Raw genomic sequence first — 22,969 nt, 5'->3', positions numbered from 1 at the left:
GCGGTTCCTCGCCACAGGCTCGGGTTTCCAGGAGCCCCGCCCCGTGTCCGCCCGCGTCCGCGCGCCCTCAAGTTTCTCCCAACTTTTCCGCGGGTCCTGCCGGGCGCCCCGCCCACAGGCTGGTGACGTAACAATGGTGCAGCGTAGCGACCAATGAGCGGCGACGAGGTCCAGCAGTGCGGGCCAATGGCGGCGGCGGACGGTCCCGCGGTCCTGCCGGGCCGGGGCCGCACTGCGCCGCCCGCCGCCCGCCGCCCGCCAGCCCGCCCGTCGCCGGCGCTGCCGCCCAGCTATCGGGCCGCGGCGGCTCAGACCGCGGCTGCGGCGGGCGCGGGCGGCGGCGGCTCCCTTCCTCCCGCCCGTCTTGGGACCTTCGCCTGCGCGCCTACCCGCGGGGGAGCAGTGCGCGCTCCGGCCCTCAGCGGGGACTGGGACGTCAGGTCCCCGGCCCCGCCGCTCCCCACGGTGAGTCCCCCCTTCCCCCGGCCCGCTCGGCGCGCAGCCCCCGCCCCGGGCGGTCTCCCCTGGCCACCGCCCCCTCGTGTCCCCTGGACACATGCACACGCAGGTGCAGCCCTCACTGCACTGGCCACCGGTCGGCAAACACCCTGGCCTAGCCCCCCGCGACCCGCGGCCGCCGGGAGGGGACGGGGAGGAGCTGGCCCCGGGCACACGACCCAGCCCTCGGTGGCCCAACCCCCCATTCACGGAGCCGCGGCCGTGACTCGCTGCCCAGTGACGTGGGGCGGCCCAACTTTACGTAACCCGCCTGGCGCCCCACGGGTATCGACACGGGGTACATACACCTGGGGCGCAGAGTCCCAGGCTTGGGGGTTTTTCCGGTCATGGTGCCCCCCGGAAGAGCGCTGTGGCTGCAGCCCACCCCCACCGTGCCCGTCTCTGTAACTTAGTTACCCAGTGTGTGTGGACGCGGCCTGTCCGCTGACCCAGCCCCCTGTGACCAAGGGCTTACCCTTGAGGGAAAGCAGTGGGGAGCTTGAACCAGGGTCAGGGGTCAGAGGCCAGGGCTCAGGTTGGGGCTGGGGCTCAGAGGGCAAGGTCAAGCTGGGCTCCCTGTGGGTTGGGGATCCCCCCACTTCTGGAATGAGCCCAAAATGGGAGGGACGAAATCTGGGTTGTAGGCCTGGCTGTACCATGACCTGCTGACTGACCTTGGACAAGCTTGCCCCTTGCTGGAAAATGGGATGACAGGACCTGCTTCATCTAGTAGTTGGGAAGATCAAGAGAAGTAGCAGGCCTGGAGGGGATTTGCTGTGAAGAGTTGAGCTCACGTTTCTAGGTTGCTGGAAGCCAGGGTTGCTGATATCCAGCAAACATCATCCACCCCATCTCACCCTGCTGGGGCTCAGCGTGCATTCCTCCCATCCCCTTTCTTACAGATGAGGAAGTTGAGGCTCAGAGAAGGAAACTGGTAACACTCACGTCCTGTGATCGCCTGTGATCGCCTGTGATCGCAGTCCAGGAACCAGGTAGGTCTGGAACTCTGACCCTGCCTGGCATGGATGGGGGGGAGGCTCTAGGGGCCCCTATCTGTGGTCAGGGGTCAGAGGAATAGGGTCATGGTTAGGAGGGGCTTGGCCCTGCTGAAGATGTGGATTACAACATTTTACCACTGCCCCCCCCCCCCCCCGTCTTTTCTGTTTGGGGTTGGAAGTACCTAGTCGGCCAGGTCACCGGGTCCCTGGGCTGGAGGAAGGGGGGAGGTCGGCTTTCAGGGTGGCCTTGAGTGTGGGTGGGGCTGTGGAGGTAGGGGGCAGGGAAGGGCATCTCTAGCAGAGGTGCCAGAGAACAAGACACAAAAAGGTTGGGAGATCAGGTGCAGCTCGATCAAGGATGTGGGAGGTGGTTCAGGGCCTAGGAGAGAAGGGAGCTGTGGAGAGCAGCTGGAGCTCCCTGGCGGGTGGGCTGTGGGAGCCTCGCCCGAGCCTCACCGCGATCTCCTCCCCGCAGGTGGCCAGCCGCCAGGCCCATGCCGTGAGGCCCGGAGGTGCCCCGCCGCCACCAGCATGCCTTGGGATGCAAGGCGGCCCGGGGGCGGCGCGGACGGCGGGCCCGAGGGCGCGGGCGCGGCGCGCTCCCAGGCGCAGAAGCAGTGTCGCAAGTCGTCGTTCGCCTTCTACCAGGCCGTTCGCGACCTGCTGCCCGTGTGGCTGCTCGAGGACATGCGCGCCAGCGAGGCCTTCCACTGGGACGAGCGCGGCCGCGCCGCCGCCTACTCGCCCTCCGAGGCGCTGCTCTACGCGCTCGTGCACGACCACCAGGCGTACGCGCACTACCTGCTGGCCACGTTCCCGCGCCGCGCGCTCGCGCCGCCCAGCGCCGGCTTCCGCTGCTGCGCCGCGCCCGGGCCGCACGTGGCGCTGGCCGTGCGCTACAACCGCGTGGGCATCCTGCGCCGCATCCTGCGCACCGTGCGCGACTTCCCGGCCGAGGAGCGCGCGCGCGTGCTCGACCGGCGCGGCTGCAGCCGCGTGGAGGGCGGCGGCACGGCGCTGCACGTGGCCTGCGAGCTGGCGCGCCCCGAGTGCCTCTTCCTGCTGCTCGGCCACGGCGCGTCGCCCGGCCTGCGCGACGGCGGCGGCCTGACGCCGCTGGAGCTGCTGCTGCGCCAGCTGGGCCGCGACGCCGGGGCCGCCAGCGCCGCCGCCGGGACGCCCGCCGCGCCCGGGGAGCCGCGCCCGCGCCGCCTGCTGCTGCTCGACCTGCTGGCGCTGTACGCGCCCGCCGGCGCCGCCGGTCCCGCCCGCCGAGAGCTGCTGGGCGACCGGGCGCGCTGGCAGCGGCTGCTGGGCGAGGACAAGTTCCAGTGGCTGGCGGGCCTGGCGCCGCCGTCGCTCTTCGTGCGCGCCATGCAGGTGCTGGTCACCGCCATCTCGCCCGGACGCTTCCCCGAGGCCCTGGACGAGCTGCCGCTGCCGCCCTTCCTGCAGCCGCTGGACCTCACGGGCAAGGGCTAGACCCTGGGGGCGGGGGGGGGCGTCCCCCTGGGCGCAGGATTTTTGGAAAATCTATTTTTCAGAGCGTTGTACCCGGCACTTTACATATATTGATCTCTGTACAGGAGAGTCCGCTCCGTATGTTGCGCGCGTTGCGGGCTGGGCCAGGCTGGGGAGGTGGCCCCAGCTGCAGGTTTCCTGGGTCTGGCTGAGCTCCGCTCCCACTTCCCTCCCCTTTGTGCAAGGTTTAGGGGTCGTGCGACCCTGTAGAGTCAGGCCCTACGCTCCACTAGCTTCCCAGCCACCGAGGTCGGTGAGGGCCAGCCTCCCATCTTGATCTAGAGTCTCCAGGACTAAGTGTCCCAGAGGGAGTGACCGCTGAGCTGAGCACAGGAATTGGGCAGGGGCAGGGGGTGTGGACTGACGGGTCTAAGCGCGGGCACAGCGTGTGCAGAGGCCGAGAGAGCAGGTCCTGTGAAACCCTAGGAGGAGTTCCTCCTTGCGGTAGGCACGTGGGGCCCTCGCAGACCGCCGTGGGGGCCGAGGAGGGCGGGAAGGCCTGCTGTGCTGGTGCCCCCTGCCCCTCCGCGGGTGTCCTTGTGACCCCCCCGCCAATACCGGTGTAGCCCAGCTTGGGCTTGGCTTGTCCCTGTCCCTCCTTTTGCTCTTTCCTGACGAGTAGCAGGCACCTAGTCCTGGGGCTCCTGCTTCTCGTCTCTGCTGTGAAACCCCCGGCCCCTTGCTCCACCCTGTCAGGTGGGATTAGGTGTCCTGACCACCGTCCAGCCCTAGTGTGGGCTCCCGTGTACCCCCGGCCCAGCCCCCAGCGGTTGTCAGGTGGAGTCTGTGGGTACGACCGGGAGGCTGGAGCACCTGGTGGGCACGGGCTCCTGGCCCAGCCCGTGGAGCTGGCTTCTGCCGGAAGGTTCTGAAGATGACCTGTTAACAGATGTACCACTGCCCTTCAGGGCGAAGGGACTGGCTGAACAGCTGGGTCCGTGCCCTGAGGAGCCTTGAGGCCAGGGAGGATGGCCAGGCGGCCCTGCCCAGGGAATTCCACTGGGCTATGAAATTCAACCTGCGCCGGCCGGGGCTGGAGGGCCACGATGTGCTGCCAGAAGCAGAAGGCTAAAGGTCTGCCCGATGGTGGGAGGAGGGGAGAATGGAGGGGTGCACAGCCAGGGGCTGATCCTAGACTGCAGGTGGGAGTGAGGGCTCCTCCCTTCTGCTATGTGTCCTGTGGGCCAGTTAAGTAGCTTCTCTGAACGTGGACACTTGGGGGCAATGGATGCTAACCTCTCTCCCAGCTCAAAACTTGGGGATCAGGAGCGTCTGGTTCCTTTAGGCAGTCCCAGGTCTTCATGTCAGCGATGCCATTGTCGGGGGGAGGGCTGGTTGCCTTTGGGGGTGGATGAAGGTGGAGACAGAGTAGCTCAGAGTAGCAGGTGGCTTGGGGGTCGTGGGCCTGTGGAGGCGTTGGGGAACCCTTGGTGCCTGGAGCCACCAGCAGCCTCTGCCTAGAAAGCCCAACAGGGAGCCCGGGCCTACAGACGTCCCGTCATGTCTCCCCAGGCCCAGCTCTGTCCTCGGTGGATCAACCCCCCTGGGCCCCTCTTCCCTTCCACTCTACACCTACAGCTAACCCCTTTGAGGCCCCTGGGCTGGGACTGGGGTGATGCAGAGGTGCAGCTGCCCTGCCTTGGGGCTCCCTGGGAGGCCATGGAAGGGGCACCCCACAGAACCCATTGTCAGGCAAGCAGGAGGCAGGACCTGAGCTGGATCATTCTGAGCACCGCAGCCTGGGGGCCCAGCCTGAGCACGTTCAGGGAAGTTCTGGGGCCCAAGCGGGGTGGTTTGGTGGGAGGGTGACTAGGAAGCAGAAGCTGCGGGGACTGCTCCATCATTTGCTGGCTGACTTTGGGGCCCCTAGGCCTTGGAGGGCTGAGAGCGCAGGAGGAAGGTATCCCGGGGCACTGGCCCCTGATGTCCTCCTTGCTGTGGGTGGGTGGGTGGGCCGGGGGCCGGGAGGGTAATGGAGTTCACACTGCTTGGAGCTGCTCCGAGGGCTGAGGAAAGCAAGGTCAGGCCGGCCTCTCTGCCCAATGGCAGCGGAGTGGGGCCCGATTCCTGGCACAGCTGCCACTGAGACTCACGGGGGACGCCTGGCTCAGGGCACTGCAGGCCTCTGAGTGCAGAGGACCTAGGGAAATGGTGCAGGGTGATAAGTGGAGCCTCGGGGTTATCTGGTGGCCACTGCTGGCCAGAGGAAGGGCAGGAGGCTGGGCAGGAAGTACCTAGCGTTTGGGTTATCAGGCCCTGGGGCCCTGCAGCCCCAGAAAGGGCAGCCAGGACTCAGCTCTTGGTCGTTGGCAGGTGGCCTCGCTGGCTTCTCAGAGGCAACTGCTCTCTGCCTGGAACGAGGCCCCCTTTTCTCTGGAGCGAAGCACGTTGGTTCAGGTGTTCGGTTCACTCATTCCAGTCTTTCTAAGGAAAACCTGACTGCAGCCCACCCAGCAGCCCGGTGAATCCCAGCCTGTTAGAGCTCAGCGGCCAGAATCTCATCACCCCACATGCCTGCTGGGGAGGACAGGGGAGGCTGGGCCGCTCCTCCACAGAGGGGGCCGTGATCTCGGGCCGGGAACCCAGAAGGGACACCACAGGACTGCCCGTGCCGTCGGGACGGCCTGGGGGAGGTGGCCGTGAGGGCAGGGGCTAAGGGCCCCGCACGGACTTCAGCCGGATGCCACCTCGATGCAAATTACTCTGATTTCCCTTCCTCCCGATTGCTTCACCAGCCTCAAGCTCCTGGACTGAGAGCAGTTTCCTGAATTACTTACTGCCAGTCCTGTTCAGAACAAGGATGCTTCCTGGGAGCCGGCAAGGAGGGCGGCCGGGGCGGTCGGGGGAAGGCCGTGCCTGTTCAGGGGGCGGGCTCCCCTGTGGTTCAGTCCGGCTGCATTTAAAACGGAGGCATGACTGACCTATGATAGATGCACAGACTTTATATATTTTTAAAGATGGAAAGAGGCCTTTTTTTTTAATTTTTAAAAATAGGCTTTACACCCAGTGTGGGGCTTGAACTCATGACCCCAAGATCAAGAATCACACGCTCTCCCCACTGAGCCAGCCAGGCGCCCTGAGATGCACAGACCTTATACGTGTCGTCTGAGGAGTTCTGACAAATGTCTACACACATGTAACCACCACCCCAGTCAAGATAAGAGATTTCGGTCTTCAGTGATTTGTAAAAAGAATTTCTGCTTCTAGAATTCACGCTCCAGGTGGAACACCGGAACCGCAGGGAAAACCAGGGCAGGGCGTAGCTGGGCTTCCGCGTGGAAACGTCATCCTGTCCCCCCCACCCCTCCCCATGTGGCTGCCAAATAAAGGGGCCAACTACCTGCCGCCACCCCACCAACCAGACAACCACAGCTAGCATCTGGGTGTATTTTCTTCCAGTTTTTTCCATGCACATCTATAAATGTAACATTCTTCCATGCATATTCTTTACATACATGACATGAGATCACTTAAATACTTGAGTATTTTTAAACTTACTATAAGCATTTTCCTATACTGTAAAATGCTTTGTAAATAGGTTTCTCAGAAGTCTTTGGTGTTTACTTTGTGATACTTGACTCACCGCTGTTGATGGCATAAGGAGTCAACGTTAGCACTGTGTTTAAAATGTCAATTTTATTTATTTTGAAATAAATAATACATTTACATGGCTCGAAATTCAAAAGGTACAAAAAGGTCTAGACCACAGGCAACCACCGTGACCAGCTGTGTAGGGAACTCGTTCCTTCGGCCCCCCGGTGCCCTCATGCAAACCCACCGGAAGTTAGACGGGTACGAGCGCACGTGCCTTAGATGGTTCCCGTCCCCTCTCTCCCTCCCGTCTCCCTGTCTCCCTCTCTCTCGCCCTCTGTACGGTCTTCCGCCAAACCACGTCCTTACGCACAGCCGACGGTGCGCGTGGATGCAGTCAGGTCGTGGCCCGTTTCCCCCAGGCCCCCGCTCTGTGACAGTGGTCCCCGACCCCGTCAGGCGGCTCCTAGAGGCCGGGGTCACAGACAGGCCTGCCCCATACGTCTCCCCGCAACTTAGGATTTGTTCGTGGGGACAGGTCCCAGAGTGGACTTGGTGGGTCTGCAGGTTTTAAGGCCGCTCTCCTTGCTCTGTCCACGCCCCACCTGGGCGCCAGGCGTTTGCCAAGTGACACCCTTTCATCGGTGTCCGGACGAGGGCCTTGGGTGTTCCTCCGACTGGTGTGTACATGTTTTTAAGGTATATATTCACCATCCGTGATGCCGCAATTCCCCCCTTTAATTGGGGTTTTAAATTTATAGCATTTTAATATTTTGAGAAAATCAAATCTATATACTTAATTTCCTGTGTGGCTTTTTCCATCGCTTTTGAGTCTAGAAAGCCCTTGCCATCCAGAAATCAGATACTATTCCCCCTAGTTTTAAGATTTTTTTTTTAAAGATTTTTATTTATTTATTTGAGAGAGAGAGAGCATGAGAGCGGGGAGGGTCAGAGGGAAAAGCAGGCTCCCCACTGAGCAGGGAGCCTGATGCGGGACCTGATCCCGGGACTCCAGGATCATGACCTGAGCTGAAGGCAGTCGCTTAACAACTGAGCCACCCAGGCGCCCCAAGATTTTTTTTTAAGTAGGCTCCACGCCCAGCATGGAGCCCAACATGGGGCTTGAACTCATGACCCTGAGATCAAGATCTGAGCTGAGATCAAGAGTCGGACGCTTAGCTGAGCCACCCAGGCGCCCCTGGTTTAAAAATTTTAACCCATTTGATATTTGGTCCACATAATGAAGGGGTGGGGCACATCAGTCGGGACCTCAGCCGCCTGTTCCCTCCCCTACGATGTGCCATCGTGCCAGCTCCCTGCGGGTCCGGTCGGGCCACCTGCCGTCCCTGGCCCTCCCTCCCACGCCATACTTAACTCGCCCGCTGCTGTCAGCACTCTTGGTAATTCCCACCTGTTTCTTCCCTGGACAGTGAGGTGGCATCACACGGCGCTGGTCTGGAGTTCCCCAGAGCTGGGCTCCAATCCCAGTGGCCCCTGTGTGACCTCCAGCAAGTTACCGAACCTCTCTGTGTCACCGAGCCCCCGCAGGGGCCCTACGGGTACATGGAGCTGTGCAGGAGCCTCAGGCACACGTCTGGCAGTCGGGGGCACAAACGTCATTCTGGGACTTCTTCCCTGCCTCCCCTGACAAACCATCCCAGTGAGGGTTCTTTTCTAAGATTTATTTGAGAGGGAGGGAGAGAAAGAGAGAGAGAGAGAATGAGCAAGCGAGAGTACAAGAGTAGGGGGAGGGAGAGACTCCCCGCCGAGCAGAGAGCCCGATGTGGGACTCGATCCCAGGACGCAGGGACCATGACCTGAGCCGAAGGCGGACGCTTCACCGACTGAGCCCCCCAGGCGCCCCCCAGTGAGGGTTCTGGCAAACTGAGTTAAACCCTTTGCAAAGGATGGATGTCTACACAGTGTCCATCTTTCATCAAGGACATCGGACATGTCTTCTTGATTCAAGCTTTCTTCGATGTCTTCTACGGAGTGTGACGTTCCCTGACAGGAGTCGAACATTCCTCGTTCAGGTCTCCCGTGGCACACGATGTGTCCTGCGGCTATGAATGGGATCCCTTCCCGCATGTTGGCTTCCAGTAGGGTGCTGCTGACCTTCAGTTCTGTTTCTTGGATGGAGCCTTCGACCCAGGGGCTTGAACCCGTCCGAAGCCTGCCCACTGCAGCCCTGCGCTCTGCCTCAGCTGACGGTGTCCTTCCCAGCGGCTACCGGGGGCACGTCCACCTCTGGAGGGACCGTTCCCTCGGGACAGCCGCCCTGGGGACGCTGGTGCACATTTAAACATCACGTCCACCACACTGTCCTGTCAACGGGGCTGGGCTGGCCAGCCAGCGGCAGATTCTTCCAGCACAGGTGGGCACGCCACCCTTGTGAGTGCCCGCCGGGGGCCCCTTCTCACAGCCCAAACACCAGACTCGACCAGGTTTGGAAAAAGTCTAGTTTATTGCACTGTCTCAAAGCACAACTAAAAATTAAAACCAGAAAGAAAAACCGTACAAAGCACTGAAGCTAAAAGTAGTTTAAAAGTATCAAACTAGACTTGGGTTTAATTGCACTAAAGTCCCGTGGGTTGAGGCGAGCTGTGCCGTGTGAGGGGGGCCGGGCAAGGCACGACATACAGAGGAGGGGCCGCAGCCGGCCTCGGCCGGCCTCTGCCGCCACCAAACTTCTAAAACAAGGATTCTACACAAGTGGAGTGTGAAGAAGGATCTGGGATTTCAGCTTCTTGTCCTCATTTAGACCTGGAACGCCTCCATCTTCGCGGCTGGCTGGGTCCCATCAGAGAACACATTTTATCGCTCTTCGCCTGTGGCCCGGGGGCTCCCGGACACATTTACTTAGTGGAAAACAGCGAGTAATGGGGCCCCGGGCCAAAGGCAGCCTAACGAGAGCAGCGAGGCTGGGGTCCCGTTTGGGAGCTGCCTCCGGGACGGAGGGGCGCTGGGCTCGGGGCTGCCGAGCCTACGGCCCAGAGGCCCAGCGAGGACCCCCAGGACTGACGTCTGGCGTGGCCACAGCGGGCACAGGCTGAACCTCGCGGGGGCGCCCACCCCGGGCCCGCCCACAGGGCCGGCGGCCGCGCGGACCCAGCCGGCAGGTCCCACGACGGCCCCGCGGGGGGAGCCCACGCGCAGCAAGGGTGCAGCTGAGGACAGTGCAGGCTCCGGGCAAACCACGCGAAGGAACCAAAGGCCTTCCACTGGTTTCAGAAAATACATTTCTCCTCTAAATTTATAAGAGTTGATTTCAAATGAGGTATCTTATGCAGGTTTGTAATACAACAAACAAAAAAGGCAATAATTAGTAGACTCATCCTGCGAGGACGCTTCTGGCCGTTATGAGGTCCACCAGCAGCACTAGACATCACCCCAAAGACCGTGCTCAGTGAGCTCCCGTGGCCGAGCTCCCCCACGTCCGGCCACACCTCCCGGGGCCACAGCTGCCTTGGAAACACGTGCACCTTTTCTATGCCTTTATTGTTTTGGGTAACGTGTGTCCTCCAGGAGGCGAGCGTGCCGTGCCCTGAGTGGGCCCGGAGGGCGTGGGTGGTGTGTGCGCGCCCGGGTGGGTGTGTGTGTGTGTGTGTGTGTGTGTGTGTGTGTGTGTGTGCGCGCGCGCTGCATCCTGGCACAGACCAGCACCCCACCTCGCAGACGCAGCCTTGGTGTCCCCGCCGGGGTGGCCAGCATGGAATGTGCTAGAACTTGGGTCCCTGTGGTGACCGCGAAGCCGGCGCGGACCCCCTCATGGGTGGGAGCGCGCTGACCTGCGGCTCCCCGCTCGTCCCTCTGCGGGCCTGGAGAGCCGGGGGGGAGGCGGCCCTGGCAAGAGCTCAGAGGCACCGCGGCTCCGGCGACGGCTCCAGGTCGCTCGGCCGAGGCTGTGGGTTCTGGAACAAGACGGAGACAAACATGGATGAAAGCAAGTGCGGGCTGTCCAAGCCGGCCCGACATGTCTGGACAAGAGCTGATGAGGCGCGGCCGAGAGCGAGCGACTCCGAAACCACCGTGTCCGCCACCCGTCTCGGTCTCCTCCCTCCTGAGCGGCCCTGCCCGAGGCTCCTTCAGATGACCTCCCACTCGTCCTCCAGGTCCTCGGGGTGGGGGGTGGGGGCGTGGCTGCTCGGGGCACCATGCGAGTGGCTGAACGTCCTCGTCAGCCGCTGGAGGAGGTAGCCGGGGGGGCCCACTGCCCACAGCTCATCTGACGAGGTCACTGCAGGGATGAGAGGCAGCCGCACGCTCATGAGTCACCCAGCCTGGGCGGCAGGCGCGGGGGGAGTCGGGCCGGCTCCACATCCCGACGTGACACTTTCTAGCTGTGGGCCCCGGACATGCCACCCCCAATCTGGGCCTCAATCTCCTCAGCTCTAAAGTGGGTGGCCCCGCGCCCTGTCCTCCCGGGCCACTCTGGCCAGCAGGGTGCTAGGTGCCCTCCCTCAGGTGTGACCCTCGGCTCTCGGGAGAGCGAGCCCCGAACCCGAGGAGAGCCGCGCAGCCCTGAGCCCCGTGGAGCCTAGAACTTGCCTGTGAAACATGTCACATTGCCGGGAATTTTCTTCCAGTAGTCTCCTGCGGGGTTCTTGTCGGTGACGCCGTACCGTCGGGCAAGATCACCATTGGGGCAGCGGGCCCACACGGTCCTGGTGCTCAGTGCGAGCTGGCAGGCCTGCAAGCCTGCACGCCAACACGGTGTCCGTCTGTCCTGAGCCCCCGGTGGGGATGGGACAGACCACCCTCCCCGAGTCTGCTCCCTCCCATCACTGGGTCTTGTCGACCAAGGGTGGCCCCGTGGTGGCCCAGGGTCCAGGCAGTCTGGAAGCAATCCTCCCACAGGCACTCTGAGGGAATGGGCCTGGCAGCAGTTGGGCAAAGCGGTCCCTCAGACAGGGTATTCAGTTAGCCCCTTGCTCTCGCCTGCCTCAGCAGGACAGCAGAAAGGACATAAAGCCCCGAGGGCAAAGGCCGGGCCTGCCCTGTGCACACCGGCTGCTGGACAGAGCGGGTGCCTGTGTCCGGGGGCAGCCACGACGCGCTGGCGTCCTACCTGGCACGTGCTCCCAGGCGATCCCCACCGGCATCTCTTCGGTGATGCCAGCCCGGACGTGCACGTTCCACCTGCTGTCGAGCGCCCACAGCATCTGGTCGTTGGGGCTGGAGTGGACGCTGACCAACGTGACCCCCGCGGGCTGCAAGCCGGAAGAGACTTTCCTCAGGGAAGGAGGTGGTGGGGCACGTTATTTTTGGAGAGAGCAAGGACAGAAGGCCTGGAGCCTGGCACAGGACAGGCAGCGCAGGGGGAGGCAGAGCGGACCTCACAGGGCGGGACGCCATCCCTGCCATGGCAGGCAGACCCAGACGGGGGGCTGCCCACCACACAAGCACGCCCAGCTGGTCCGCAGCGGCATGTCCCGGGGGCCAGAGGGCAGGAGGACGCAGGAGGTGCACACGGGGTCCCGCACTGGGACAGGCAGGTCGCAGCAAAGGGCAGCAACAGAAAAGCACGGTGTGGCCACTGTCCACGTCTCTGCCTGACGACAGGTGAGACCGGGAAAGGGAAGGCCGGCTCTGGGGAAACACGTGCTGCAGGACCCGGGCCTCTGAGGTCCCCACGGGAGCAAGCACACAGCCACATGCTCACGGCTCCATGCTCAGAGAGAGCAAACATGGCACAGCGTTACCAGTGGTGGGTGTGGACGAACGGTCTATGGGGCTTTACTGAAATATACCTGCAGGGTTTCTGTTGGCCTGAAGTTTTTTCAAGATAAAAAGTTTAATTTAAAAAATCATAGAGGGTGCCTGGGTGGCTCAGTCGGTTAAGCGTCTGCCTTCAGCTCAGGTAATGATCCCAGGGTCCCGGGATCGAGCCCCGCATCGGGCTCCCTGCTCAGCGGGGAGTCTGCTTCTCCCTCCGATCCTCCCCCGTGTCATCTGCTCTCTCAGTGTCTCTCTCAAATAGATAAATAAAATCTTTAATCTTTTTTTTTTTTTTTTTAAAGATTTTATTTATTTGACAGAGATAGCGAGAGCAGGAACACAAGCAGGGGGAGTGGGAGAGGGAGAAACAGGCTTCCCGCGGAGCAGGGAGCCTGATGTTCCACATCTCCTGGTCCCTTCAGTGTCCTGGGATCAGGACCTGAGCCGAACGCAGACGCTTAACGACCGAGCCACCCAGGCGCCCCGATAAATGAAATCTTTAAAAAAATTAAAAATCATAGAAATGGGACGCCTGGGTGGTGCAGTTGCTTAAGCATCTGACTCTTGATTCCGGCTCAGGTCGTGATCTCGGTGTCGTGAGATCAAGCCCCGCGTCGAGCTCCGTGCTCAGCGCAGAGTCTGCTTAGGACTCTCTCTCCCTCTCCCTCTGCTCCCCCCACCCCCTGCACGCTCCCTTTCTCTCTCTCTAAAATAAGTTAATGTTTTAAAAAACTATAGAAATAAAATCCACCGAGATACACTACTGCTGTCGGGGGACTGTGACAGAGGTGCAGGGGGAGGAGGCGTGTGACGGCCCCCAGGAGCTCCATCAAGGGGGCGGGTGGCCTGGGGAGGGACAAGGTGGTGTTGGGGCGGTGGGCCTCCCCACGCACTTGAGCCCTCGCTTCTACTCTGCTCTTCATTCAGACAGGACAGGACAAGGGCAAGGCTGACCGTGACAGAGCCTCTGTGTGTGCAGCAGGAAGTAGGGACTGGCGGGCCAGAAGGCCAGTGACCCTGCCCACCAGGCACAGGCCTGGCCCTCAGTGACCTCATGACCAATGTCAGCTGAGAACAAGGGCATCATTTAACTGCTGCTGTCTCTTCTGTAAGCCCCCCGTGCTTGTGAACGGCCCATCTGGAGCCACCCACCTGGCCTGGCCCCAGCCAACCCCCCGGGTCCTGACACCCAACAGGACGACGCCTCTTGGCTCAAGCTGCCCTCCAGTATGTTCCCTTGGGCAGTGACGTCCCCTGCTGGGTTGGCTTCCCTTCCCCGAGTGGGCACAATGCCGGCTGCCCTGCCCTACTCCCCAGTCAGCCTGCGTCCATGTTCCACATCTCCTGGTCCCTTGTCCCCTTTTCACAGGACAAGAGGAAGCCCCTTCAGTGTCCTGTTTGCCACCCACTGACCTGCTCTGGTTCGTCCAGGGCTGCCCACCCCTTAGCCGGACGCTTCTCTGCCCGTGAGGACAGAGCCATCTGTTCGGTCCCAGCCTCTGGTCACCGGCAGTGCTGGTGAGCACCAAGCCTGGGGTCTGGCTGTCCTCCCCCTACTGACCGACGCTGCCCGTTTTCCCTGGGCCTCTTGGTGGTCCCTGTTACAGCCCCGGTCTCAGACCCTGCCTTCCTGGGCTGCCTCAACGGGACCCAAAGCAGTCGCCCAGTGGACGCTCGGCGCTGACGTGCAGCTCTGTGCTCCCGGCTGTGGTGAGCGCGGTCACTCTACATGCCTCGTGCCCAAGACGCATCCGCACGGGGGCTCCCTGCTGTCACGCGGCCATCACACACCTGCCAGCCAGCCACCAGACCCTCTCAGGGCATGTGGGCAGAGGGGCTCACTTTGCTCCCTCCGCCCCGTCAAGGGATCGGGGGCTCAGCCTCCACCCCTCTCACCGCCCTGCCGTCCTTCTCATCACTAGCAGCTTTGGGCAGGGGCTTCCCATCTGCTCGATTCACGGAGGGATGAGCCAGCCTCGGGTGGGGGGGCACCAGGTGCCCAGCGGCTCAGCTCCTGAGTCAAACAGTGGTTCTCGGCTGCCGCGAGGCCAGGGGACACGGAGGACGGCGAAGAGGGAGGAGGGCAGCCACCGTCTCGAGTGTGGTTACTAGCGCTGCGTCCTCACCCACCACTGGGAGCCCCGCCCTCAAAATAACGTCCAGTGCTTCCGGAGCTGGGGAGACCTGAAGCTGCTGCCGGCTTGCCTCCAGAGACCTGGAGCTTCCCGTCTCCCCTCCCGCCCTGGGCCCGACTCTGGCCGCTCCAAACTTCTCCCTTACGTGGAGCTCACATGCACACGAGCAGCCACACGCTCCCAGCCCTGCAGCAAGGGCCACCTGTCCGCCCGCAGCGTTTCAAGAGAAAACAGGCGTCCGTCCTAAGAGTCCAACCAGCAAACGGCTCCCTCCTCGGCCGCACACGAGGGAACCCTGGCTCAGCTCATCAGGCCTGCAGACACCGGGCCCGAGGAGTCCCGGGGAGCAGGGCACACTAGGCTGACTGTGCAGGGGACGGGACTGGCCGGGCAAGAACCATAAGGCCTTTGAAGGCTACTTCAGATGAGGACAGGTGCTGTCAGGAACTGAACGGAGCACTGTGACGGGGGAGGCAGCCCTGGGACAGTGGATGGCCAGAGAGGAGGCGGTCTGGGGGACGCATGGCAGCTGTGGGACTAGGCTCAGTGGGGAGCCAGTGGGTGGGGGAGGGGCTGTGCAACTTACTCTACAAGCTTAGTGACCATGCTACCAAACCAGTCCCTGCGGAAGGCCAGGCTGGTAAGATGTCGCCGAGGCTTGGCCCACCCCCAGACAACAGTCACCAATATAAAATCAGAGTAGCCTATAAAACCCCGAGTCACTTCCCAGCACCAAGCCGCAGATCCCCAGCTGAGTTTCCCCTGTCCGCTGGGCAGCCAGGTGGGGGCCCGCAGGGCTGTGAGCGTGGGGGGGCTGGATCCCCAGGGACCACACATAAAGCCACAGAGCGCCTGCCCTGCTCCGAGGGGTGCGAGATGTACCAGAATCCAGTGCATCTGGGCATTTCTGCTTACCCCCTCCCCTCTGGGCAGTATGGACACCTGTTTAGTCAGCTTTGTTTAATCCACCCGTTTGGCCACGGAACATGCTTTTTTACATATTACACCTATTCCATCCCACGACCTGGGGTTCCCTTTGGGATGTATTGCTCTAGGGCCCCCCCGCCCCCCGCCCCATTCCGTGGAGGATGAAGGGGCTCCAGGGCGGGGAGGGAGAGGCAGGGGCCAAGCAGAGGGAACAGGACTGTGTCTTTGTGGCATCTGGAGAGGCAGCCCCACCAACATCCCCATTGTGGCCCCACGGAGACACGAGTCTGTCCCCTCCCCTGGAATCTGGTCTGTGACTTTTTTGACCAACAAAACATGGCAGAAGCAACTCGATGGTAGGGCCGAACCTGGTCTCCGGGTTCCCATCAGAGCCCAGCAGTGAGAGATGTCGGCCGTGCAGAGGCCACGTGGAGGTGGAGGGAGGCACGCGTGGGCCCGCTCGGACCCAGGCCCCAGGCGCACAGAGGGGCTGTCCACGCACACGCTGCCTGCATCCGAGGGGCATCCGAGGGGTAACGATAATAAGCTACTGTTTGAAGCCATTAGCTTTTGGGGCAGTGTGCTGTGGACAAGCAGAACAGTGGGAAGACACAGAAGGTGGTGACGGGCCAGGGACAGTGAAGAAAGAAGGGGGGTGACATGACGGGGAGACAGCAAGAGAGGGCGGGTGGAGAAACCCCCGAGAAAGAGGCAGGCGGAGGGAGAGTGAGGATGAAGACAGGCTGCCTGAAGGCCAGGCTAGGCAACTTCTCTCCCCCCGTCCTCAGGCTCCCTCTACTCCACTCCCCCTACTCCCCATCCTGGCTGCCAACAGTTCTTCGTCCTGCAGCCACCTTGCAGCCACCTTGTCGCAGCCTTCCCAGGGCCCTGGGCCCACAGGACGCAGTGGGACTTCCTCTCGCGGCCCAGGCTCAGCCAAGTCCGTACCTTACCTCCTCTGTCTCGCCACCATTCCCTTCCCGCACGCTCTCCCCCTGCATGCCCTCCTTCACCTGGCAAGCCCTGAGCCTCACACCACCCCACTGAAGTGCCTGCCCACAAAGCTCTGGCCTGGCCCAGTGAGGTACACCTGCCTGAGGTCGGAGGCCATGTCTCTTCCCTTCTGGGGCTCCTGAGGAGCGCTGGCAGGATGCACACGCTGCTCCCTGCTTCTCGCTGAAGCGTCGGGCAAGCCGAGCTCTTTGCTTGCTCTCATCCAATAAAAGGGCAACTTTTTACCAAAGGATCACATGCATCCAAAAAAGCACACAAATCCTAAGTGTGTAGCTCGGTGGGTTTTCACAATCTGAGCACAGCCGTGTAACTGCACCCAGCTCTGGAAGCTGAACATGAGCCCGAGTGTGCACCCAGTTACTGCCCTCCCTGCTCTCCACACCCCAACACGGGACGTGAACCTCACTCCGACGGAGCAGGCAGCACGGAGGCTGCCTCTGAAACAGGTAACAGCCCTCCCCAGCAGCGGGAGGCCTGCCCACAGGACAGCCCAGGGGAGGCCATGGGGAGAGGGCGGGACATAGACCAGGTCTCCAAGGACAGAGGAGCACAGGTGGTCTGAATAAAAGCACCCAGGAATGCCAGTAACTGTGCATTAGAAGAGGAAGAGCAGGGCGTCCTTATGAAGCAGAGCATCTCGCAGCATTCCCCAGACTGGGTCCCGCGGAACACCAAGCCACCTCCACAGAGGTGCTCATGCTGCCTGAGCTCTTGGACCAGCTGCCTCCTGAACACCTCCATCGGGGATCACACAATCACTTGCTGGACAATGAGCACCTTCAGTGCACCAGTGCTAGGCACTGGGGAAACCTCAAATGCAAACCAACCACACACCTGCCCCCAGGAGCTTCTATTCTACTCGGCTGGCTGAGCGAGGCAGAACACACCAATGCAGTAATGGAGGGGTGCTAGGAGAGCCTTGGGGCAGTAGGAGGGGGGGCCGGGGGGGTTCCCTGACCTGGCCACCCCGGGAAGGCATGCTCGGCAGACCCAGCGAGTGCAGAGCCCACAGACAGGTGCAGTTTTGGGAGCGGGAAGGAGGCCGGGTGGCTGGAGCCCAGTGACCTGAGACAGAGTGGTGAGAGGTCAGATGGCGTGAAGGCCACGGGCTGAGGGAGGAAGTGGACTTCATGCTGAGCGAGGTGAGAAGCCACTAGATGGTTCTGAAAACAGGAGTAACATGACGTGAGCCTGGCTGTTGGGAGGACAGACCTCGGGGAGGCCCATTCCAGAATCCAGGCGAGACAAGAGATGGCCTGGCCCAGGGGTGGTGGTGGACAGCCTCAGGGCAGGCCTGCAAGGTGCTGGCCACGTCATGCCGGGGCAGGGCTGCTGCTTATCTGGATCCTTCAGAGCAGTCGCGGGGAGCCCCCGGCACACTCGGGTTGATAAACATAAACGTGAGCACAGCGGCTGCTGAGTCAGAGCATGAAGACAGGGAGAGGCCTCTAGTGCAATAAACTGATGTCCTTTCCAAAAGAAGAAAACAAATGGTTGCAAAGTTGGCTGCTGGGAGGGTGGGCAGTGGAGACGGCAGGTCTGCCTACAGGGCTCGGGTACGCCTCCCGGTCACGAGCGAGCACCTGAGGGCCGGCCAGGGCGGGGCTGGACGCGTCCTGGGGTCAGAAATCACTGGAGCTAAAAGCGAATGCCTTCCTCTTTCTCTGGAGCTAACAGGTGTCAGGGTCATTCCCGAGGGAGACAGTGTGGGGTCCGGGGAGCAGGGACCCCCAGTGCTCACGTACCATGAGCACTAGCCTGTGGCTCACCCACGACAACGGTGCTTGTCACCCAACTCATTAGCCGCTTCTCTGGACCTTTGCCGGATTTATTTTATGAACTCAGATTTTTTTTTTGGTAATTGTCACCTTTGGATTTGTTCTTTTGTTCGTGGACTACTGTTTTAATTTTTTAAATTGAAGTAGAATTACCACACAGTGCTGTATTAGTTTCAGGCGAACAACACAGTGACTCAACAGCTCCATACATCCCCCAGGGCTCCCGCGGTAAGTGGGGTCGCCACCTGTCACCAGACAACGTGACGGCAATATGGTTGACTATATCCCCTGTGCTGTACTTTTCATCTCCGTGACTTATTTCATAAATGGAAGTTTGTGCCTCTTAATCCCCTTCACCTACGCCACCCATCCCTAAGGCTATTTCTTTGAAGAGCACCGAGGGAAGCACAGGAGTGCGTCCTCCTTGGGCCATCCTGTGAGGGGACCCGAGAGCTTCTGACTGAGCGTGGGGCCCTCAGGTTTACCGGCTGCGCGCCTGTGAGAGGGACTCACAGCGTCTGCCCGTCGGCACCACAGAGTCTGGGGCTAAGTGAGCCTGAGCACGTCAAACCGAGCACACCAGAGGCTTCCGGACAGGGTGGGCATGACTCAGGGTCCCAGCAGCCTGCTGGGGAACAAAACAAACTCCCAACCACTGGGCCCTACGTTTCCACAGGCTCGTTAGAGAAACATGAAAAACAAAATAAATTGTAAAAAGTGATTTTGAGGACACTTATTGTTAATACTTTGATTTATTTTTAGTTTTTTTCCTATGTAAAGCTCTTTATTTAAAAAAAAAATCTGGCTTATGTCATTTTGTGTTCTGCTTTTGGCTCAGTTCACAATACACGAAGCCTTCCCCCCAGGCCACCACAGCTGTGATCCCAACAGTGGCTCTCCCCCCCGGTCACCCAGGGGGCTCTGGAAGACAGACCTGGGCCTTGCATTAGGTGCTCTCAGGAGGGCCCAGGCCTTGGCATTTGTGATGCATGGGGCACAGTCATGAAAACATCTATAACCGATGAGATAATAACAAAGAAGTAGCAAGCAGGAAGGGCTGGACACTGGTATCGAGTGTGATTCAGAGGGTGGGAGGAATACAAAATGAGGTCACTAGCAGTTCCTGGAGACCTGGGCGGACAGGGAGTGGCCTGGGGCCTTGGGATCAGATTGCAAAGGGTTAAGAGTGAGCGGAGAACAAAGTGGGTGGGGGAGGCAGGGGAAGGGGTGGGGAGGCAGGTGAAAGGGCGGTGAAGCCTCCAGGAGGGGAGGGCTCAGGGCCTGCGCCCAATCCCACCTGGAGGAGTGGAGGGCTTCTTAGAGAGAGGCCTTGTCTCAGGAAGGGAGGAGACAGTGCTGAAGAGCCCTCAAGCACCCCGCCCCACCAGCCCCACGCGCTCCCACCAGTCTCTGGGACACTGGGGCCATGGCCCTGACAACATACTGTGTCTTAGTGACCTTTGTTTCCCGAATAACAACCAAATAGTAGGCCCTAAGGAATGTTTGTTGAAGCGGAGACAAAGGAGGTTCTGGAAACTCACTGATTGGCTCTTGCCAGCCTCTCAGCCGGGCACTCAGCCACCTACCCATCCATCTACCTAACATCCACCTATCATCACATACCTGCCTACCCCTCGTGCCTCCACCATGCACCTATCAACCACCAGCCCACCAACCCATCCAACAGAGCTTTACCCGAGCACCTGCCATGTGCCAGGCACGGTGCTAGGGATCAATTTTCTTGACTCCTGATATTAAAGTCTGGTGAGAAATACTTACTAACCAAACAGTCCCACAAAGAAACAGAAGACTGCAACAGGGAAGGCTAGAGAGTGAGGTGCTCTGAGAACGTATGTGCGTCAGACCGAGGCCAGGAGGGCAGGAAGAGCATGTCAGGCGTAGTGAGGGCACAGGGGAGGAGCGAGCAAGGGACCTGGGGCCAGGTGGTAGGAGTGGGAAGGGCAGGGGCAGCACCGTGCAAGGCCCGCCTCCTCGTAAATTGCAGGAAGGTCCGCTGGGGCCCAGGGCTCTGAGGCTGAAGGTGATCAGAGAGGGAGAGGTTGGAAGAGGTACCCGAGGGCAGAAGGTAAGAAACAAGACACAACATACAAAGGCTTCTCGGCCGACTTGAGGGATCAGTGGATGGCACGGCACCCTGGCCTGCGTAAGAAAGGGTTAAGCTGGAGGCCATATGGAAAAGACAGGTGCCCGCCTGGGGTGACAAGGCAGCAAAGAGTCCATAAATGTCACTCGCCCTCTGCCACCACTCTGAGAGCTCCCAAACACGGTCCAAGACACATGGTTTCCCAAATGGCGACTGGAGAAGTCCCGACAAGCTTACTCCCAGTGGAAAAGCAGGGCCAAATGCCGAGATGGGAGATGGGGGTGAACAGGGAGCAGGCTGTGAAGACGACGCATCACACACAGGCCATTTTCAAACTAGGAAGCTTGTTTTTGCTGAATCCAAGTCCCTCCAGAGGGAAGGTGAGTGAGAGCAGGTCCAGTGGTTCTTAAAACTTACAGTCCCCGGATTTGTGTGGGGAACTTATTAAAATGGCACATTCCTCATTATTCAGCCATAAAAAAAGAATTAAATCTTGTCATTTGTGGAAGGAGCTACAGGGCATTATGCTAAGTGAAATAAGTCAGTCAGAGAAAGACAAATACCATATGATTTCACTCATGTGTGGAATTTAAGAAACAAAACAAATGAGCACAAGGGAAAAAAAAGAGAGAGAGAGACACAAACCCAGAAACAGACTCTTAACTACAATAGAACAAAGGGATGGTCGGGGGAGGGAGGAGGGAGTGGGTAGAAGGGGGGAACCGGGGATGGGGATTAAGGAGCACACTTGTGATGAGCACCCGGTCATGTAGGGAATTGTTGAATCACTATATTGTACACCTGAAGCTAATATTACACTGTATGTTAACTAACTGGAACTTAAGTAAAAACCTTATTAATAAATGAATGAATGAATGAATGAATGAATGAACAAACAAACAAATGGCACATTCCTGGGCTTGGGTCAGCCTTTCTGCATCAGCCTTTGGGGCTAGGGCCCAGAAATGACCTTTTAAACAAGCATCTCAGGCAATTCTGTTCAGGTGATCTGTGAGTTACCCCCCTCCTTTTAAAAAAGATTTTATTTATTTGAGCGAGCGTGAGCAGAGGAGCAGAGGGAGAGGGATAAGCAGACTGCGCTGAGCATGGAGCCCAATGTGGGGGTCCATCTCACGACCCTGAGATCATGACCTGAACCGAAATCAAGAGTCAGATGGTCAACCAACTGAGCCACCCAGGCACCCCTCTGTGGGTTGGTTACCTTTTGAGAAACAATGCTCTGCACTTCTGTCAAGAAGTAGGCAAGACAATACTACCCGAAGCAGTCTACAGATTTTAATGCAATCTCTATCAAAATTCCAGCTGTTAGGTCAGCAGAAATGGAAAGGTGAATCCTAAAATTCATATGGAATTGCAAGGCACCCTGAGCAGTCAATCTTGAAAAAGAAAAATTTGGAAGACTCACACTTCTGATTTCAAAACTATTATGAAGCTACAGTGCTCAAACAGTGTGGTACTGGCCTAAGGACAGACATATAAATCAATGGAACAAGAGTGAGAGTTCAGAAAAGAAATCCACAGAGTCAAGGGAGTGCCAAAATCGATAAGATTGCCAAGATCATTCAGTGAGAAAAGAACAGTCTTTTCAACAAATGGTGCAGGCACAATTGGGTTGCACACATGTGAAAGAATGAGGTTGGATCCTTACCTCACACCACATACAAAATTATCTGGAAATGAATAAAAAATAAATGAGAGCACTAAATCTGGCAATGGTTTCTTAGATATGATACCAAAGGCACGAGCAACAAAAAAAGGAAAGATAAACTGGACTTCACCAAAATTAAAAACTTTTGTGCATCAAAGGACACCATAAAGAAAGTGAAAAGACAGCCCACACAATGGGAGAAAATATTTGCAAGCCAATATCTGGTAAGAGTCTAGTGTCCAAAATAAATAAAGAACTCTTACAACCAATAACAAAAACACAAACAACCTAATTAAAAAATATGCAAAGGACTTGAACAGTCATTTCTCTAAAGAAGACATACAAATGGGGGTGCCTGGGTGGCTCAGCTGGTTAAGCAACTGCCTTCGGCTCAGGTCATGATTCTGGAGTCCCGGGATCGACTCCCGCATCGGGCTCCCTGCTCAGCGGGGAGTCTGCTTCTCCCTCTGACCCTCCCCCTCTCATGCTCTCTGTCTCCCATTCTCTCTCTCAGATAAATAAATAAAATCTTTAAAAAAAAAAAAAAAAGACATACAAATGGCCAACGAGAACATGAAAAGATGATCGACGTCATTAATCATTAGGGAAATGCGAATCAAAACCATGCAATACCATTCCATACCCACTAGGATGACTAGAAAAAGGAAAATGGGAAATAACAAGCGGAGAGGATGTGGAGAAATGGGACCCTTCCTACCTGTTGGAAGGAATGTGAAGTGCTGCAGCCATCATGAAAACAGGCAGTTTAACCTCAAAAGGTTAGACACAGAATGACCATATGACCCAGAAATCCCACTCCTAGATACATCCCAAAGAACTGGATCAGATGTTCAAACAACACCTACACGAATGTTCATAGCAACAGTCTTCACAACAGCCAGAAAGTGGAAGCAGCCCAAACGTCCATCAGCTGTTGAGTGGATGGACGACGCGTGGTCTGTCCGCAGGGTGGGATATCATTCAGCGGAAGTACTGATAGGGAAACAACACGAACACACCTTGAAAACACGATGCTCCGTGCCAGAGGCCCATTGCAAAAGGCCACCTATCGTATC

At 59.0% G+C, this 22,969-nt stretch overlaps 2 protein-coding genes across 2 annotated transcripts in view; one reads left to right on the top strand and one right to left on the bottom strand.

Annotated features, from left to right (window-relative positions):
* The first annotated feature begins 300 nt into the window (after window positions 1-300).
* On the top strand, window positions 301-4,969 carry ANKRD9 (ankyrin repeat domain 9). The gene is made up of 3 exons (XM_032405967.1): window positions 301-465; window positions 1,401-1,490; window positions 1,972-4,969. Exon 3 carries the CDS (start codon window positions 2,028-2,030, stop codon window positions 2,976-2,978), a length of 951 nt encoding a protein of 316 aa, XP_032261858.1. The 5' UTR covers window positions 301-465; window positions 1,401-1,490; window positions 1,972-2,027; the 3' UTR covers window positions 2,979-4,969.
* A 3,402-nt stretch (window positions 4,970-8,371) lies between these two features.
* Window positions 8,372-22,969, bottom strand: part of TECPR2 (tectonin beta-propeller repeat containing 2) — a 107,752-nt gene continuing 93,154 nt past the window's right edge. Inside the window, exons 18-20 of the mRNA XM_032405962.1 lie at window positions 11,617-11,758; window positions 11,097-11,246; window positions 8,372-10,785 (exon numbers count right to left, since the gene is read on the bottom strand). Of these exons, the coding sequence (XP_032261853.1) occupies window positions 10,634-10,785; window positions 11,097-11,246; window positions 11,617-11,758 (444 nt within the window). The 3' untranslated portion in view covers window positions 8,372-10,633. The remainder of the gene's footprint in view (window positions 10,786-11,096; window positions 11,247-11,616; window positions 11,759-22,969) is intronic.

The sequence above is a fragment of the Phoca vitulina genome, unplaced genomic scaffold, assembly GCF_004348235.1.
Source record: "Phoca vitulina isolate PV1807 unplaced genomic scaffold, GSC_HSeal_1.0 scaffold7, whole genome shotgun sequence".
Taxonomy (NCBI): Eukaryota; Metazoa; Chordata; class Mammalia; order Carnivora; family Phocidae; genus Phoca; species Phoca vitulina.
Note: the sequence above shows the minus strand (reverse complement) of the source record. Positions and strands in the feature narration are given on the sequence as shown.